The 20,470-nt window shown below is 37.5% G+C and overlaps 1 protein-coding gene across 5 annotated transcripts in view; it reads right to left on the bottom strand.

The window, feature by feature from the left end:
• Positions 1–19,810, bottom strand: part of LOC127445640 (carboxyl-terminal PDZ ligand of neuronal nitric oxide synthase protein-like) — a 204,553-nt gene extending 184,743 nt beyond the window's left edge. For all 5 annotated transcript variants that reach the window (XM_051705844.1, XM_051705845.1, XM_051705847.1 and 2 more), the window contains exons 1-2: positions 19,270–19,810; positions 18,953–19,024 (exon numbers count right to left, since the gene is read on the bottom strand). In XM_051705844.1, coding sequence (XP_051561804.1) covers positions 18,953–19,024; positions 19,270–19,374 — 177 coding nt within the window. In that variant the 5' untranslated portion in view covers positions 19,375–19,810. The remainder of the gene's footprint in view (positions 1–18,952; positions 19,025–19,269) is intronic.
• Positions 19,811–20,470: the final 660 nt, after the last annotated feature.

Here is a 20,470-nt window from a genome sequence, read left to right as displayed (position 1 = left end):
TAAATAGGCGAGCTATACAAAATAAGATTTGATTTTTTACATTTTTAGTCACTACATAATTCTCATCTTTCCAATTGACTTTCCAGTTGACTATTATTCTAAAATGTGGAAAGCAAAATGTTTTTTTTTTTTTTTTTTAATGAGCGTTATTAGCCTAGCTCTCATATGTTGGGATTATAATAAGAGATTAAAAATTTAGTACTAACAGATGCTATCCGACTCTTTCAAGGTAAAATAAGCACAAAACAAATTTATCCCAAAGCAAAACTGGCCCAAATAATGTGATCCAGCAGACAGAGTTGAAGTCCACAACTCTACACCAGCGTATGCTGTATATGCACAATTGCCCATGAAGCCATAATGGGTATAATTACTCACTTGATGAACAACCATCAAATCAATTGCCTCAGTTTAACCATTACAAATTAAAAGCTTCATTCTCCCCAAATAAAATCAGCACAATGGTAACATGAATCAATGTTGTCAGGCAGAAATGATGGATAATCATAAATGCAACAGCCTAAATGTAAGCACTTAGTGGGCTGAGAAGCATTTTAGAGGAGGAGGTCTGTACCCTACAAGAAAGGACAATGATTTTTTGATGCCAATGAGGTGTGCCTTGATAGCGTCTGTAAATCACTAGTGGGAGACAGAAGCTTTCTAGGAATACATAGGACATAGTACAGCCCTCTACACTGCGACTAAATGACTTTCATGTGACCAGATTTCACAATAAAATGTCTGTTATTAGCAATTGGCTGGTAAATATTCAGATTTCTCTCGCCAGTGGTTGAGTTAGCGAAGAAAACTCAAGCAACGAGATCTTTTCACTGCATGCTATGTCTCATGAGCGTGGAAATGTACCTTATTTGGCTGCAGTGGGTGCTGATGTGCTGTGAATCGCAGAGTCACTATTGCTTTAGTTGAGCTGTAATATTCCATAACCACAATCTTCTCCTCTGCAGATTACAAGAGAAAATTGGACTGCAAGGTACTGCTTTAAAGTCTACGCCTAATGCTTCCTCGGCACTAGCAAAGCTAAACAGCTGCAAAGATACATTCCTGGATGTCCAACAATTTTCTGCATCCAAACAGCTCATAAAACAGAGGTCATGCTAACTGGCACCCCTAAGCAAATTTCTGTAGCAGGCAGGCCCTTTATACATTGAAATCAGTGGGCAAATGATCTCTCTCTCTCTCGAGTGTGCTTATTAACCTGGGTGTTAAATTCGATATCAACTTGTCTTTTAGTGATCAGATAAAAATTGTGTGCAAATATCACTGAACTTGCAGGTTGTGTATCCAGCACACAACGGTACAGGTTCAGGGAAAAATTTTAAATTGTGGGCACAGTTCAATTCCGTTAAGATCCATAATGGACAAAGCGGTGCCCATAAGATCATTGTTCGAGATCACTGACAGTGTGCTGGGACATCGTGCCACTGTAAGTGGAGAGACCACCATGGCAGTTACATGCGGTGAGTTGTTAGCGCAAACTTATCTTGCTAGAAAGCTAACGTTTACATACAATATAAACTCAATATTTTAGAGACTAGATAACATGTTACCTCAGCTTGAGCTTCCCTCTTGCTTGTAAAATGGGTGGGGTGTGTGATGTTGGCACCAGGGTGGCGTATTAAGGGCGGGTTTTAGGTCACCGCTGAGGGGCTACTGTCCGATGGTTGGAATGCAGATCGATTTTGGTCTCGCGGCTCAAGATTCGAGGCTACTGGCCCCAGCTGGCCACTTGATAGCCCTGGCTCACAAAGCCCGATAGTGGTAAAGCGCCATTGACCTCATAGCTGCCCAGACATCAGTTTGTTTATTAAGGTCCACCGGAAGCTCAGTCCTCCATATCCACAGAACTAGACTTTGTACCATGGGCGATCTTGCTTTCTACATTTGTGGTCCTCATCTGTGGAACTCCCTGCCTTCTCATCTCCATAATATAGAATGTCTTGAAGCCTTCAAGAAAGATCTAAAACCCATCTTTTCCAACAAACTTCTCTGCCATCTTAGAATTTACTTATATATTTTGTTAAGAGCCTTGAAATTGCTATGCAATGAAAAGTGCTATATAAATTGAAATTATGATTATAATACGCTATAGTTACAATAACATTGTATTTAACAACTTAAACTCTGATTTTGCTAAAACTTTTCCAGGGACTGTTTTCACAACATTCTCCATAATACAGCATGGCTACAGACCATTGTTACGCGCTTGTTGGATGTCTGTTGAAAGGTAAAAATGTTGCAAAATTCGAAAGCTTATAGATCTGAATTTGAGAAGTTGTATAATAAATGTGTGTATACTTAAGTCAATACACATTATACAAGTAAAGTTTGCTTTGACTCATTCGGTGTAATGTGTGTCCAAAGATTTGATCTAAGCAATCCATTTCCATTTCATTATGTCTCTTTGAATATCCTTTCTGTTCTTAACAGTCAGTTGATGTTCAAAAAGTAAAAAGAAACATTAATTCTAATCAAACATTGCCCGGATGAAGTAAAATAACCGTTCAACTTCTCTCCCATTAATGTGCACCCAACCGTAAACCATTTTAGCGCTTGTTACACATATCAATGTAAAAACTTGTCAATTTGACTAATTATGCATATAAACAACCATGTAACAAAATGTAGTAATGCAGTAAGTGTAATAAATGTGTAGATATAGAAATAACAATATTTAAAGTGCCAATCATATATTATGAAATTGTAACTTCAACAAACACTGTAAATATTGAAAATTTTTACAAAGAGGCTCCATAGTGTCTGACTGTCTGTGCAGTGGTTTGGTAAAAAACCGTGCAAAGCCCTGCACCATAAACCTTTTTTTAACATAACTAATATGCATTATTTGTCATTTAAAGTTGACATAACTGCCCAAAAAAAGCAATCTTCTCAAATTTTAGGAAGCTACTAATTTTTGTACCCCAAATATTTTTATTATAAGAATAAAGCAGCATTGACAAATGGAGAACATCCAGACCACAAGAGGAAACACAAAGAAAGTGAACATCAAATTGTTAGAAGTAAAATGTTATTTTGAAGAAAAAAAAAAAAATCTATAACCTGTCCAGAGTGTTCCCCTGCCTTCGGCCCGAGAGAGCTGGGATAGGCTCCAACACTCCCCACGACCCTACATAGGACAAGCGGCTATAGAGGATGGATGGCTGGACGGAAGCTCTTTGGAGAGCAACAAAAGACAATGATGAAGTATATGCTCGTAAGGCTGCCAGCTGTCTCAACTATCTTGTATTAGCCAGGATGTCCCCTATTTTGACCTTAAGTAATTAATTAAATTAATCGGGACATCCTTAATCCCGTATATAATATTTAATAATTTCATATTATTTAATAATGAGTGTGTGTATTGATAAAATAAAAAATAAAAAAGAGGAGGACAAGATGCATCGTGATGCATCGAGAATCATTTGGTAAATCAAATCATTACCCTTTGAATCATAATCGAATCGTGAGACCAGTGAAGAGTCACACCTCTAAGAGACAGGATGGAAAAGGGTAATTTAATACTTTATTGACTTTTTATGCAAAAACTTACAAATATTACAAGTGAACCTCAAGAAAGAAAAAAAAAAAAAAAAAAAAAAAAAAAGCATGACATGACCCCTTTAAAATGGAAGCAGCTCTAGTGCCCTGATCAGCCATCCTATTTATTTGCTCAGAAAATAAAGACCAGACCAGACCAGAGATAATAAAGATTCAAGCAAACACAACTAGTCAGTGTATCACTCCAGGGCATGATGTGGCTTAAACACTAACACTAGAAAGAGATCTATAAAGAGAGAGGGACAGAGAAAGGAACTTTGGACTGTGATTTAGTGCTGAGACAATGACATTTGCAGTGCCTGAAGGACTCCAAAGAAAGACGCTTCATTGTCTAGGGCCTAATTCACACTGAAGAACAAGTTTAATAATGTAAAAATAAAAGAACCACAAATAAATCAGTAATTGTGGACTTTATTGATGTGTTAGTGCTGAAACCATTAAAACTGAATAAAGTGCACCAAAAGAAGGTGTTGTTCTATACTTATTTTCTTGCGCCAAGAACATTATTAACCAACCTTGCCTTGGCAAAAAAATTCAGTAAGCAACAGGCCCTGGTATCTGGATTTCTTGCGCCAAGGACATTATTAACCAACCTTGCCTTGGCAAAAAATTCAATAAGCAACAGGGCCTGGTATCTGGATGTATCTTGGAGATATTTAATGACTCTTTTTACCCTCAGGAGGAACAAAAAAAAAAAAAATAGAAATCACAAGGAATGAGTTTATACCTCTGTGCCGCTGCAGACGTTAATTAAAAAGCAGGATCAAATTAGGGCAGACTCTTCATTTGTTATAGCAAAAGGTTGCACAAAAGAGTATGTATTGGAAAGGGGAAAAGGCATGCTTCAAGATGAGATTTAGCTGTGTGGTTGATGGGGTTGAAAACAACCCCTTAAACAGATTGTAAGTCAAAGACACTCAAGGGGAAAGAGTTACGAGTCAATTTACTGTTCTCCGTTTCTATGGTTAAGAATGGTACGGGCTCGAGTATCCTCTGGTTTTGTTGTTCTGCTGCTGGTCAGTGTGACACCAGGGATTGTTCAGTTCTGGAGACAAAATGAGCCACCCCAACCAAATGGATCCTGGCCCCAATAAGTCAGACAAACAGTAATGGGCATTGATAAAGACATCCAGTTTACCAATTCTGTTAGCATGTCAGCAAGGGGAATGGGCAAATATTTACTCCTATAACTGTTTACAGCCTGGGTAGGCAACAAACTTTGGGTATGTTTAGCTCAGGCAAAACCTTCAAGCAAAGTTAAAGATTAACTTGTTGGCACTCAAATATATATATGTATTTTTTGGAGGGTGGGGGGGTAAATAAGGGTCATTAGCATACTCTTATCAAGGAGAACAACAAAAACTTCTAGTCACTACAGAGATACTTGCTGATTGATTGTCATGATTTTGACAAAGTCTTCAAAGCATCTTGCACTATATATATATATGGTAATTAATAGGGGTGTAACGATCCATCGATCCAATAACCAACAAGATCCAATGTTATCGATACAACGCGTAAATATCGATATAGACATTTTAGATGCTCTTTTATTTTAATACTCTCATGACAGCCACGTCTGTACGCATTTCTGTCAGGCAATGAGCAACCTTATTACATTAATTTCACTTTATGAGTGCTAAATATGCTTTTCAAGTGGGACAAGGATGTGCGCGGGGTATGTGAAGCCAAACTGCGCTCTGCTATCCATGCACACGCATCAACCGAGCTTCCCGCGAAACGCGAGGTCCAGACCAGTGACAGGATCAGTGTGAGCAAGTCAACCGGGCTTCCCGTGAAACGCAAGCTCCAGACCAGTGACAGGATCAGTGCAAGCATGTCAACCGGGCTTTCCGCAAAACGCGAACTCCAGACCAGTGACAGGATCAATGTGCTCCTCAAAATGCGAGCTCTTATGACAAACGCAGAGCAGCTCACATACGCAATTAATTCGGGCTTCCATCAATATCCTCGCGCATGTGACCCATTGGAAATTTACATGAGAATTTGCTATTTAAAATGTACCATAGAGCACTTCAACCATCATGTGAAACGTCTCGACAACACAGTCATTCTGAACAGCACTAATGAGGGAAAGAGAAACACCTGCTCAGCTCCAACATTATAAGTTATAAGACTTTACACATCAACACATCAACATCCTTACAAACATTTATTCCAGTTAACTGTAACAGAATTTTTCATTACAACTGTGGAAGTTGTAGCCAAGAAAACCACAGTTGGCATGGATAGCTGGAAACAAGTCATGGGTATGTAAGTACTTTTAATTTGATTAAACTGAAAAATAAGCTGTAATCAAACGACTGATGATCACTTGTGTGTGACGTTATTTTTTATATCATCTGTATTTTATTTATTTTTTTCAACATATGAAGTACCTTATTTTGTTGAGGATGTCTCAACGTGGATACTAAATTTGCACTTTTCAAAGAGCTCAATAAAATAATCTAATTATATTTTGGATGCATTTGAGGGCAAAAACAAAAAAATGAATTGATTGTGTAAAATAGGTGCATAATATCGGAATATCGATCACAGGGCCCTGAATCAAATCAAATCGAAATTGTATCACACCAGACTTTGAAGTATCTGCAAATATCAGATCGCAGGCCAAGAGAATAGATATAAGATCGTATTGTGATGAAACGTCCAATTTACACCCCTAGTAATAAAGCAGATGGATGGTTAGCACATGGATTTTTACATGCACTAATTTTCGTCAATGGAAATAAATTCAATCCGATTGCATATTCCAAATGTACTGTTTATATGTCCCCTAAACTTTGCAATCCAATACAAATATTCATTTACATGTGAATTACATGGATTCCGAACAAAACTTATGCGCATGCGAGGAGCGTCAGTCGTTGCATTCTGAAGAAGCGGAGAAAGGCTGAGAAAGTGAAAATGGCAACAAAGTCCGTAACTGACGTTTCTGCTTTGTTGAGATATATATATAAAAAAAAACAATTGGCCAGAAAATTTTCTTCTTATGTTACTCACTCAACTAGGCAAACTAAAAATTAGAAGCAGCGTGTAATACCCTGTCTGACTTTACCATATTTGCCTCATGCCCATTCCTCTAATATAATCACAGGCATCTCTGGATGCGAGTATGAAGTAAAAACTAGGTGGTTGAGAGTTATCTTTGTTGTCCTTAGAGTATACAGATGTGGAATGGAAACAAAATAATAGGGACTTGAAGCAACAGCTGCGGATGGGATGCTACGCAAAAATCACTAAGCAATAATGATGGCGGAACGGAGATTTAATCATTAAAGAATAAAAAGGTTGGCTATTTAAAACAGCAAGAGAAGGGACGCTTGCATTGTTAAATAACTGTCAGAAGAAGAGTTTTACTATTGTATGTTATAAATAGCCTACATCTAAAACCTAGATATTATTATTAATAGGCTATCGATATTATTTTAGATATTATTTATTATTTTTTATTCAAAGCCTTTAACTGTGTGTAATTTAACACAAGTTTTGAGGAGGATGTTTAGGCTATTTACTGTGTTCACTTTGCATTATCTCTTGTAAAGCATTCTAACATTAACTTTACTAATCTGTCACGTACTATCGACTTTCACTGTGGCGAAGGAGAAATGCTTTAGAAATTATGGATTCAACGTCGGGAGGTAAATGAAGTTGTGTACACGCAATAGAACACAGAATGCCTTATAACCGCAACTGCTGCTTAAAGTCTCTATTAAGAATGACACAACATTATTTTTTGCTTTATGTGATGTCATGAAAGAACATATCTGCCCTGCAGAATATTCACTGCAAAGCCCACATACCCCAAATAATGCATTTTGTCATTGCTTTGTATATATTAGGGTCCCGCGACGAGTATCGTGCATAAAAATATATCCACAACGGCTCTGCGCATGAGCACAAGGTATTTTAGAATCCGATGTAAAAAAAAAATCTGCTATTTCCGCATGGGCCTGCCAACATGTAAATTCCTGTTCACAATGGCAGCAATTTTACTGCTTGAGGTCACAGTCGCTGTACTGCTAGAAGGCATTCCTACTGCCGGTTGCTCTAATGTTACTGGAGGACTGCACAACTGGCCTAAATTTACAAAAATATTATTAGATATTGAGATATATTGCCAGTAAAAATAAGACATAATTCTAATTTGACAAAAATGACATTCTGAAGGGGAAAGTGTTTTTATATAAACTGCAGCAGTACTCAATGCATCAATACTGAACACATATAAGATGAGCGATCTATCAATGTATGAAACAATCAAAATACCGACAATTTCTGACCAGGTTTTCCACGCATCATTTTTATTATATCCATGTACTGTATGTGGCTAGACAAGTCACATAGAACAGTGAAATCAACTCAACTTCCCCGTCTTCCCTGCACTTTACTCCAGTATTGCAGGAGATGGATAACGTGAGCTCCATTGTCTTCACTCCCACTGGTAGTTGCTGCCAAGTCCCTCCTCATTTGGATAAAGTTCAACTTTTCTCTACTTTATCATGTCACCAACGCTCACTGGAATTCATCAGCTCTCATTTCAAATTAATGAGATCCGGTTGCTTTGGCTGTGTGAACAGGGCTTTAGGAATACTTTTTTAGTAAAAGAAACGGCAGCCTATTATTAGCAGGAGTCAAACCAGAAAAGAGTAAAAAATAAAATGATAGATTCAGAACCATTTGTTTCTTTTTGCTTTCAGAACAAAAAGTGATGTAATAAGGAAAACACCACTATTAATCCTTGAGATTTCCAACCCAGCATACAGGCACACCCACCTTAAACCATGGTCACACTCAAAAAAATTACATTAAAAGATTAAGAGAAAACATAAACCCACATCGTGGGGTTCAAAAATCTGAGCCTATTCAAAATATAAATCAAACCTGGAAATAAAGTTTAAGGATTTTGCAGGTGCGATTCACTGAAAAAGGGCTGAACAGTTGAATCGGCTTGTGATGTGCGAATGGCTTGCACGCACAGAGCAAGTCTCGTCACACTTTTAGTGTTTAGTCTCCCATTCAGCTGATGAAAACATGCTGCGTGATGATACATCAAGATGTAGATTGGAAAGCAGGTGCAAAAAACGTATAATTATATAAAACATAAATAAAATAGCCTGCTCCTCTCTCGCTGTTGCTTGCGTTCTAGTGATTACATGATTACAATGACATAATATAAGAAATATTTAAGATTCCACACAATTTCGTGATCAGTAATCAAATTAGCAAATTTGTGACATTAAATGTGTTACTCATTTTGTATAAAAGGACAGGTTTTCTTTCATTAAAGCACGTTCACAAGATGCTCTGTGAAAATTCACATGCAGGATCATGATTATATCACAATCATCGGGTTTTACACAAATTTCTCACTGAAACAGTTATGAAAAAACAAAACAATTAAAATTATAAAAATGTAAAACAGAAACATTTTCACAAGCGGACTCAATCTTCAGATTGTTTTTTTATTTATTTTTTTCATTGGCACAGCCATTGACCAGTAAAATAAAAAAAATGGCACTCCATGTCATAAAGGTTGCAATCCTTTGATATATACACTGCCTGGCCAAAAAAAAGCTGCATACTATAATATTTTATTGGACCACCTTTAGCTTTGATTACGGCACGCATTCGTAGTGGCATTGTTTCAACGACCTTATGCATGTCACATCATTTATTTCCATCCAGAGTTGCATTAATTTTTGGCCGAGATCTTGTATTGATGACGGGAGAGTCGAACCATGCCGTAAAGTCTTCTCCAGCACATCCCAAAGACTTTCAATGGGGTTAAGGTCAGGTCTCTATGCTGGCCAATTCATGTGTGGAAATGATTCCTCATGTTTCCTGAACCACTCTTTAACAATTTGAGCCCAATGAATCTTGGCATTGTCGTCCTGGATTATGCCCGTGCCGTCAGGGAAGACAAAATCCATTGATGGGATAACCTGGTCATTTAGTACATTCAGGTACTGTGTTTCCCACATGATTTTATGAGACTGTGGTGGGTGGACCTCGGACCCTCTAGGGCGGTCTGGGGGCATGCTCCCCCGTAAGTGCTTTCCTTCTTACCCTAACACTTTGGAATAGGGTAAATCTGGACTCATCAGACCACATGACCTTTTTCCATTGCTCCCCAATCCAATCTTTATGCTCCCTAGCAAACTGAAGTCTTTCCGATTAGCCTCACTAACAAGTGGCTTTCTTGTGGCCACACAGCTGTTTAGTCCCAATCCTGTAAGCTCTTGTCGCATTGTGCATGTGGAAATGTTCTTACTTTCACTATTAAACATAGCCGTGAGTTCTACTGTCAATGTTTTATGATGTGACTTCAAGCATTATAGTGATCTCCGATTCCGATGATTTCAGCAATCTCCTTAGTTATTTCTATGCATGATGCAGGCCAATAATTTGCCCCTTCTGAAACACAGTAACATCTTTTCCACAACCACAGGATACATCTTCCGACATAGTTGTTTAAGAAATGAGAAGCTACACATTGCATCTGACAGGGTTAAAAGAATTGTTGCCAGCTGAAACATATTAATCACTGTAATAATAATCCAATCATAGGCTCTTAAGTATCTGCTTATTTAAATCCAAAAGGCAACTTTTTTTTATTTGGCCAGACAGTGTATATATGGTACAAATAAAGTGCCCAACATAGTCTTCTGCTGGTGTAGCCCATCCACCTCAAGGTTCGACATGTTGTGCTTTCCGAGATGCTATTCTGCTCACTAATTTGTACAGAATGGTTATCTGAGTTACCGTAGCCTTTCTGTCAGCTCGAACCAGTCTGGCCAAAGTGTTTCTGTTCACATAACTGCCACTCACTGGATGTTTTTTGTTTTTGGCACCATTCTGAGTAAATTCTAGAGACTGTTGTGCGTGAAAATCTAGAGGAGATCAGCAGTTACAGAAATATTTAAATCAGCCCGTCTGGCACCAACAATCATACTATGGTCAAACTCACTGAGATCACATTTTTTCTCAGTGTGTGTGTGTGTGTGTGTGTGTATATATATACACACACACACACACACACACACACACACACACACACACACACACTCTACCGGTCAAAAGTTTTGAAACACTCATTTATTATAATTTTTTTTCCCCCACATTTTAGAATAATAGTAAAGTCATCAAAACTATGGAATAACATAAATGGAACTATGGGAATTATGTTGTGACTAAACAAAATCCAAAATAAATCAAAACTGTGTGTACTCTTGACATTTTCTCAACCAACTTCTTGAGGTATCACCCTGGGATGCTTTTTAAACAGTATTGAAGGAGTTCCCATCTATGTTGGGCACTTATTGGCTGCTTTTCTTTATTATTTGGGCAAGTCATCAATTTCAAAAACTTTTTTTTTTTTTTTTAATTACATTTTAGTTTTGTAATGAAATAAATTAATACGGTGGCACAATTATATTTTTGTCTACAAAACTCATTTCAAACATTTGAGCATACGCCTTCAGATCAAAAGATTTTTACATTGTGAGAAACATTTCAGTCAAGTGTTTCAAAAGTTTATACACAACGTGTCTGTGTGAGTGACAGATAAGCTCATGTTGCACTGTGTGGAGTATTTCAACATCTCTACACCTTGTTACGTTGTTTTCGGTCTGGTTTTAATTGGGGATTATCTGCTGTAAGTAACGACATGCCATTTCCCATATTCTGTTTAAGTTTCAATACACAAAAACGTGACAAAAACATGTATGTTACTTGGGGGCGATCATTTTCACGTATTACTTCATGAAACTTAAACAAAATGTTGGAAATTGCAGATCTTTACTTGCAGTACAGCACTGCGATTAAAACAAGCCCCAAAACAACCTAACACGGTTCATAGATCTTGAAGAGCTTCACAGAGTGACTTGAGATGGCTAAAAACATTAGTTTGTGAGTCATATGAATCTGCTTTTACAATTTTACAAGTGGAGACTTTTCTAACGTTGTGACTCATGACTATTCGATCTGTATGATGCTATCTATTCCCATTATGATTGTTGTGTTCACGTTTCATTAATTATACAGTGGAACTGTTAAGGATGAGAGCTGTAGTAAGCATCTGTGAAACACAAATCACATCTGCACACAGTCTAGCTACTATCATTAATGTTACACCATCTATACAGAGCTTAGGGTTTGTATTGTGTTTTGTTGTTTAATTTTCATTATATGCTGTTTATCACCTCATTTTGGCTTAATGCATTATCACAGCTGTTTGAAGTTCATTATTCTCTCTGTTAGTGAGTCATCAGGATTACCTTAAACACTCCTATAAATGGGCACCATACATTTTATGCAAGTGTATTGTCATTTATTTCTCATTTAAATCAGCATTCATCTGCAATAAAGGCACATTTCTGTTTCATGTTACATCAGCCAAACCTTAAATAGTAGCAAGTCCAAATTCCAAGCTTTTACATGACACATTTTTCAAATGAGAAGCTTTTAATGAATAAGCTAGCAGTTCCAGGTTAAAGGATTAAAAATTGCAACTTTTTTTTTAAATATGGTATCGGCCCAGAGCTGTGAATTATCGGTATCGGCCCAGAAGTTCCATATTGGTGCATCTCCCTAATATATATATATATATATATATATATATATATATATTATACACACGCACACATACACTGGCGGCCAAAAGTTTGGAATAATGTACAGATTTTGCTGTTTCGGAAAGAAATTGGTACTTTAATTCACCAAAGTGGCATTCAACTGATCACAAAGTATAGTCATGACATTACTGATGTAAAAAAAAACAGCACCATCACTATTTGAAAAAAAGTCATTTTTGATGAAATTTTTACAGGCCCCATTTCCAGCAGCCATCACTCCAACACCTTATCCTTGAGTAATCATGCTAAATAGCTAATTTGGTACTAGAAAATCACTTGCCATTATATCAAACACAGCTGAAAGCTATTTGTTCATTAAATGAAGCTTAACATTGTCTTTGTGTTTGTTTTTGAGTTGCTACAGTATGCAATAGTCTTAAGGTCAATATTAGGTCAAAAAATGGCAAAAAAGAAAAAGCTTTCTCTAGAAACTCATCAGTCAATCATTGTTTTGAGGAATGAAGGCTATACAATGCTTGAAATTGCCAAAAAAACTGAAGATTTCATACAAAGGTGTACACTACAGTCTTCAAAGACAAAGGACAACTGGCTCTAACAAGGACAGAAAGAGATGTGGAAGGCCAGATGTACAACTAAACAAGAGGATAAGTGTCTCTCGTTTGAGAAATAGACGCCTCACGTGTCCTCAGCTGACAGCTTAATTTAATTCTACCTGCTCAACACCAGTTTCATGTACAACAGTAAAGAGAAGACTTAGGGGTGCAGGCCTTATGGGAAGAATTGCAAAGAAAAAGCCACTTTTGGAATAGAAAAACAAGAAGAAAATGTTAGAGTGGGCAAAGAAACACAGACATTGGACAACAGATAATTGGAAAAGAGTGTTATGGATCTTAACCTCATTGAGCATTTGTGGGATCAGCTAGACTGCAAGATGTGTGAGAAGTGCCCGACAAGACAGCCACATCTATGGCAAGTGCTACAGGAAGCGTGGGGTGAAATGTCATCTGTGTATCTGGACAAACTGACAGCTAGACTGCCAAGGATCTGCAAAGCTGTCATTGCTGCAAGTGGAGGATTTTTTGATGAGAACTCTTTGAAGTAGTTTAAGTTCTGAATATTTTCTTCAAATTGTAATAGTAATTTTTCAAGTTATTAATGTCCTGACTATATATTGTGATCAGCTGAATGCCACTTTGGTGAATAAAAGTACCAATTTCTTTCCATAAGAGCAAAATCTGTACATTATTCCAAACTTTTGGCCTCCAGTGTAATATGTAATAATATATATATATATATACACATACACACACACACACACACACACACACACCCCCATTTGGTGGCGTAGAAATTACCTACTTCTGCTTTAAGGTCAAGTTTTAAAGTTGAATACATCATAGTTTTCGCAAAGAGTGATGCTTGACCATCTAAGGGCAAAAAAATATGGAGTATGCAGCAATACATCTAAGGCATATCAATAAGTGCAAAGTGCACTGGCTATGCAAACTAGTCTAAAAGCTTTTACGAGAGGTCTGCAAGACCATACATTTTCCCTTTACAAATCTGACAGCAATGACTAAATGCTAATCATCTCCAAAACGATAACAAACAAGATCAGGTTGTTTGTTACGTGGTGTCCGCTGGTGTTAGTAGGTATCTCATAAATGTAAATTAGGGAAGCCAGAGTGTAAACATTCTGGTAGGGCTGTAAATTTAGCCTCAATTAATGCACTTGTCACATTTTGGTGTTAAAACACTACTGCTGCTTAAGCGAATTGCTATAGTTACTGCTAGACAACAACAATACAAGGGAGGACTAAAAAAAAGGTATGGCAGGCTTGGGGCACATGCAGGACAGGCTTGATGTTGCAAGTTTTATGAGTTTCAAAACTACATAATCAACCACTATTAAACTATGCTCCCTTCAGCAGCTGGTGATGTGTTGGTACCTCAGGGTACCAACACAAAGAGGCAGAAAATCACTTTCCCGAACCTTCACTTTCACTGTTCCTCACTGGTGGTATGATCTTCCCAATTCTGCCCATATACAGCCAATTCCCTTGTAACCTTTAAGAAACATTAAAAACATAAATTCTAAATGACTCACTCCAATTATCCATTTACTCTCAGTCAGCAAGCAGCTTTCTCAGCAACGTAATTTCCCCACGACGCTTGTGTAAATAACAAATGTGGCATCCGAAGCAGACTTTTCTATTTTATCCTATGTTGCGTCGATTTATTTCCAGATATTTCAGTTGTTGCCATTTTTGTTTCCTTGGCTTTGCATCGCAACCTGCAGCAGAATCACGCTGCAATGGTGGGGTTTCCCGCTTACGTAAAATTGCAGGATACCCCAATGTACGAGCGCATATAAGCGAACGTGAGGGACAGTCGATATTTTACATTGGTGTGTATAAATAGGTATAGCTTTTAACGTATGTGCTTTTCCCACTGTACTCCGAGAAATGTTGAATACTTTCCACTGTGTGACTTGTTGTTGGTCTCTATCCTATGACGTTTTTTATCTGGTTTGTTCACGCACATGCCGCTTACATGATCACATTAGCTGCGTTCTCCGGAAGAAACCTGGATGTGTTAACCGCTTTCTCTTTTAACCCTTTAAACGGCTTAAGGAAATCGGTGTTCTCGTTTACCTAACATTTCAGAATGCCACTTTCTGCAAAAACCCTGAAATAAATTGTTTTCTTAAGTGCATGTAAACGTGGTCACTGGCTGAACTAAGAAGAAAACACATTTCTTAACCACTACAGGAGGATACTTTTTCTGTGTTTTAAGCTACGAAATCAGATATCAGAAGACTACAAAGAACAGTTCGGAATGCTGAGAGGATTATTGGTTGCCCCCTGCCCTCCCTTCAAAAAGTATACACTTCCAGAGTGAGGAGAAAGGCTGGAAAAATCACTCTGGACCCCACTCACCCTGCCCACTACCTTTTTGAACTGTTGCCTTCTGGCCGACGCTTCAGAGCTCCGAGCACCAGAACCATAACTGATTTGTCTTAGATTTGCACTACGTATGGGTATGTGTGTGTGTGTATGCATGTATGTGTGTGTGTGTGTGTGTGTGTATGTATATATATATATATATATATATATATATATATATATATATATATATATAAAATATAGTCTTATTGTGTATTCTATATATAATTTATTTTCTATTCAATTTTTATTTATTTATTTATTTTATTCAATATTTTATTATTTTTTATTATTATCTATGTCTTGTTGCTGTTTTGTATTGTTGTGTACTGGAAGCTCCAGTCACCAAGACAAATTCCTTGTATGCGTAAGCATACTTAGCAATAAAGCTGATTCTGAATAGGGCTGTGTCGATACAATCGATATATTTCGCAATACTTTCTCACGTTATTGTATCGATTCTTAGATCCATGTATCATGATGTGTCATGATATTTTCAGTGCAGTCAGAGATGCTTCTATGAGGCACGAAAGAGACAAACTAAACCTGCAGGACTCATAGTTTCTCTCACGGACATGCTGAACCTCTCTCACGCGTTTGGATCTCTAATATTTTGCCGGGCAAAAATATTTATTTTCTACTTAATCTTCATTTGTACGATCCCAATGTCGATTCTTAAAATTGAAAACTTTGAAAATCCTTTCTGTCCTCTACAGTCAGATGTTCATCAAAAACAATAAAAGAAACATTTAATTCTAATCACACATAGCATGGATGCTGTAAAGAAGCCATTCGACCAAACAAAAACTACTGTCAAATCACCTGTTCCACATATCTAAGTAAATACTTGTAAGTAGGGTTGCGCTGTTTACCGGTACTAACGAAGTATCGCGATACCAAAGAATTAAAATGGTACGATATCATCTTGTTGCTAATTTCGGTATCATATTACAGTATGCTGTTGTGGCGGCGGGGGCGTGGTCGAGTGTTCGTCCGGAGAGAGAGAAAGCGGTAAGGGTGCACACTCCAGACGAACGCTCGACCACGCCCCCGCCGCCACAGCTGTCATTAGCAAAATGATACGAGATGTGACAAATTTGAGATGAAATGAGTGACAATTTGAACATAAAATAAAAAACCTCTGGATATGGCCAAGTGTGATCATTAAACAGCAGAAGGATGTCATTTAATTAAATAATATACATTCACGTGCTGCATGCTACAGAATGAACAAGAGGTGCCGCTCTGCCATATGATTCCCACACACACACACGGGCGCACGCATGCACACACACTCACACAAACTCAACAAACACTGCTGGTGCTTAATTTTCATGCAGTGTGTTTAGAGTATAAATGGCTGTTAACACTTAAATTAACTCCTCATTGCAGCTCAGAGATTTCAGCTTGAGAGTCGCAACGGGAGTATCCCGTTTATTAATATGAAACTTTATATAACTAACCCATCAAAACAGGAAGAACTCAAAGGTTTGTCAAAATAAAAGTCCCACTAACATGAAAGCTCTGTTCAAATGAATGCATGAAATTGAAGACTACTGTATAAAAAATTAATACTCAAAAAGTAGTAATAATACTCATAATTGTTATTATGTAGTATTAAATGCTTGCATTATTATTATTATTATCTGTGAGCAATATCACAAACGCAAGCAGCCTTGTGCCACAGGTAATCAGATTTTTTTTTCATTAATGTTTTCATTAATACTGTGAAGCTCTGTTGCACAGCATTTTATTTTACCAAAAAAAATTTGCTATTTTTGTTTTGTAAAAAAAAAAAAAAAAGAATTTAAATTAGTATTATATTTTTATTTGATTAAAACTGTATGTATCAATTTGATTAAACACCATTTGATCATATCATTTGATTAAAATTTTAACATGGAATCTACAAAAATTTTAATGGAAAGTGGGTAATTTGAATCTGTAAGACTTTATGCAGTTCTTTTAATCAAGTCATTTTCTGTGTAATTTCATAAAAAATCTGAGGCTTTTTATTTGTTGATTATAGTATCGATTTAGTATCGATACTGAGGTACCAGGGCTGGTATCGTACCGAAGCCAAAAGTTTGGTATCAGAGCAACCCTACTTGTAAGTAGTACAAATTAGGCATGTAAACAACAAATATGTAACAATATACTGTATATATGCAATATAATATATGTCATTTTAATACACCATATTTATTGATGTAATACATGGACTACATTTTTTTTAAAAGCTAAAATGTCACCAAAATGATGAAAATTCTAAAATGTATATATCTGTAATTTAACAAGTTAGAAGGTCCCCTGTATAATGAATAACAGCATTAGCTGAAAGAATTTATTTCATACTGTATGCAAGCAAAATGGAAATTATAACTGAACTATACCCAAATTAATTGTAATAAAGCTAAATCGAACCATGATATTGTGATGTATTGTGATATATCGAATCGTGACGTGTGTGTGTATCGCAATACGTACCGTATCGTGAGGTGTCTGGCGATACCCAGCCCTAGTGTGTAACTAGCGTGTGTTTGATCTCTAACTCACTGCCAGTATTTTCCTGCTTTAACTGCATGTATATGGCCATTCCATTGCCATCAGCAGCAGCAGTTGTCAAACGATTGCCGGGGGTTCAGCACACTGAAAAGGTTCATAGGGTGATTTACACCTGGTGCGTTCTGCCAGTCTGAAAACCAGGATGTTGAAAAAACAAAACCTTTTAACTGTTACATTTAAACCACGGCTTTGCCTCCCATTCCTAAAATAATTGTAATTGTCACAGCAATTGCCAGGTTACAAGATGAAAAATGTGCCAGAAAAAACCAGCAGATATCCACATTAAATGCACAGGTAGAGCACACCTCCCCCTGCCAACAATCAAATAGCGAGTGTTTTGAATTTGAATGAGTGAAGTTGTGAATGTTTGAATGCCATTAATACAGCTAACTGAGCATATCTGGCTTTAAGATCACACTCAGATTTGTAAACCAGTCAGGGGAAGGAAATTAAAATATTATCAGGGGGGTTTGTAAATGAACAATGAGCATAACTCATTTTTTAAAATGTCATGTATGTGGTGGCAAAAGCTGATGAGAGCTGAACAATAGCTGAACATTTCATATCAACCAGGTCATTGAAATTTCAACATTTGTATGAACATCTGGATACATAAACCAACGGGAAGACGTGTTTGAAGGCTATGACAAAAACAATGACAGCAAAGCACATGTAGGATACCTTTCTCCAGGCCAGGGGAGTCTATCCACAGAGAAGCCAGTGTATTCAAATCCAGAATGGCTGGTGGGCGCCAAAATGAGCCATTTAAGTGCTTTACACACAGGACACCCACTTCAAAGAGCCCTTCTCTATTTACTCATTAACAATGACTTGTTATGCCAAAGGCGACATAAAATATAGAACTGGCATATATGACAGGGATATCAATATCCACCACCCGCGCGGAATATTAGAGGCTTAGGGGCCGTTCACACAGAACACGTTTGCGAGAAAAAAAAATGGCTAGATGCAGCGTAACGAACATTGGCGTCTCGAGACGCGTTTTAAACACCTGAAGTTCTTTTTGACTTGACATGGCGTCTAAAAAACGCGACGGTCTAATACATCCGTTTAACACGTGTTTACATAGGACAACAATTGAAACAGCGTATGGTGTGAGCGGCCCTTCGCTCGTGTCGTAACGTTTCAGAATGTCAAGATTTTCAAAGCATTCCGGAATATATAAATACTGACATTTGGAAACTTTTCATTCACTCAGCTTTAGAACCATAGTACCATTAAACTCACCCTTATCCGCCTCATGGCCGCAACAATCTCCACACGGCTATTGGGTCGAGCCACATCCAGACTACCGATATACTGGAATTCAAAGCCAACAAGATACAATTTATTAGACAACCTGTCGACAAGTTGAGCTTAGTGAAAGATATATGGTATGAAAATCCACGCACTCACTAACTGACTGCTATGCGTAATGTAAACAAGTGGCACAACAACTTTAAACAGGATTTGCAATAGATGCAGCAGGATAGCGTTAGCGGTCTAATTGTTAAAATGCATAACATGCTGCTGATAAAGACATCTTAATGTTGAAGGAATTTTACCTTTGCCTCAAAATTAATCCCATGTTGGAATGCTTCCTCGTTATGTAAAGGAATCCGCAAATCGTGCCCATCATCGACTAAATTATACTTTGTTTTGGCAGGCATTGTGACTATTTTCGATACGTCTTTCTCCTCCACAGTTAAAAACCACCAACAGCTCGAGGAACAAGACAAAGGTTCAGGGGGGTGTCAGGACTTAGTCTAACTCTTGCGACCCATGCCTGTTTTTAGCCCGAGGTTACTCTTATTTCACGCGTGTTAGCTTTTGACAGAGCAACTTTTGAAGAGATCACTATCTTCAATCCTCCCTCGCAGAAGTGTCTTTCAGATGTGTATTAAAGGTGCATATGTGTCCAAAAATAAGTGAACTGCAGAGTTGTTGCCATTCCGCCGGGTTGTCCTAAGCTTTAGCTGGTGTAGTAGTACTAAAATCCTGCTTCCTGGGCTTGACCATTTCCAACAACTTCATGCCAGCGCCATAACCGAGCTCACACATCCTTTTCGAAAGGATTGTTGCGAGGGCAGAGCGCCATTGGCTGAAAGGGGGGAATTTCACCTGCTTTCATTGGAACACGGCTTCATCACAGGTTTTGGAGGAGGAGAAAAACACCTCGCTCCGCATTCAACACCCAGCACTGGTTTGTTTTAACGGAGAGCGGAGTATGTCATCTAGTGGCAGGCTTCGGTAGAATCGGCACATTATGGATAGTTGTGGTAAATTGGCAACTTATATACACTATTGCAGTGCGAATATTACCCTTACCAGAAGAGAGAATAAGGTGTGCCTGCATGCTAGTTGGAATAAGTAGGCTAAAAGTGTTTATCATTATAGTTTTTGAAAGTATTTACTAATTAATGTTGCTAACAAATGTACGCCGCAGTTCAGCTTCTTTTCTCTCTTACTCTCCATATAACCATATAACCTGACCTCTTACGATTTCCTTCTTCACTTCTGCATTTTTACTTCAAAAAGTACATATATATATATATATATATATATATATATATATATATATATATATATATATATATATATATATATATATATATATATATACACTATATTGCCAAAAGTATTCGCTCATCAGCCTTTAGACGCATATGAACTTAAGTGATATCCCATTCTTAATCCATAGGGTTTAATATGACGTCGGCCCACCCTTTGCAGCTATAACAGCTTCAACTCTTCTGGGAAGGCTTT

Source organism: Myxocyprinus asiaticus, chromosome 9 (genome assembly GCF_019703515.2).
Source record: "Myxocyprinus asiaticus isolate MX2 ecotype Aquarium Trade chromosome 9, UBuf_Myxa_2, whole genome shotgun sequence".
In the NCBI taxonomy this organism is placed as follows: domain Eukaryota; kingdom Metazoa; phylum Chordata; class Actinopteri; order Cypriniformes; family Catostomidae; genus Myxocyprinus; species Myxocyprinus asiaticus.
Note: the sequence above shows the minus strand (reverse complement) of the source record. Positions and strands in the feature narration are given on the sequence as shown.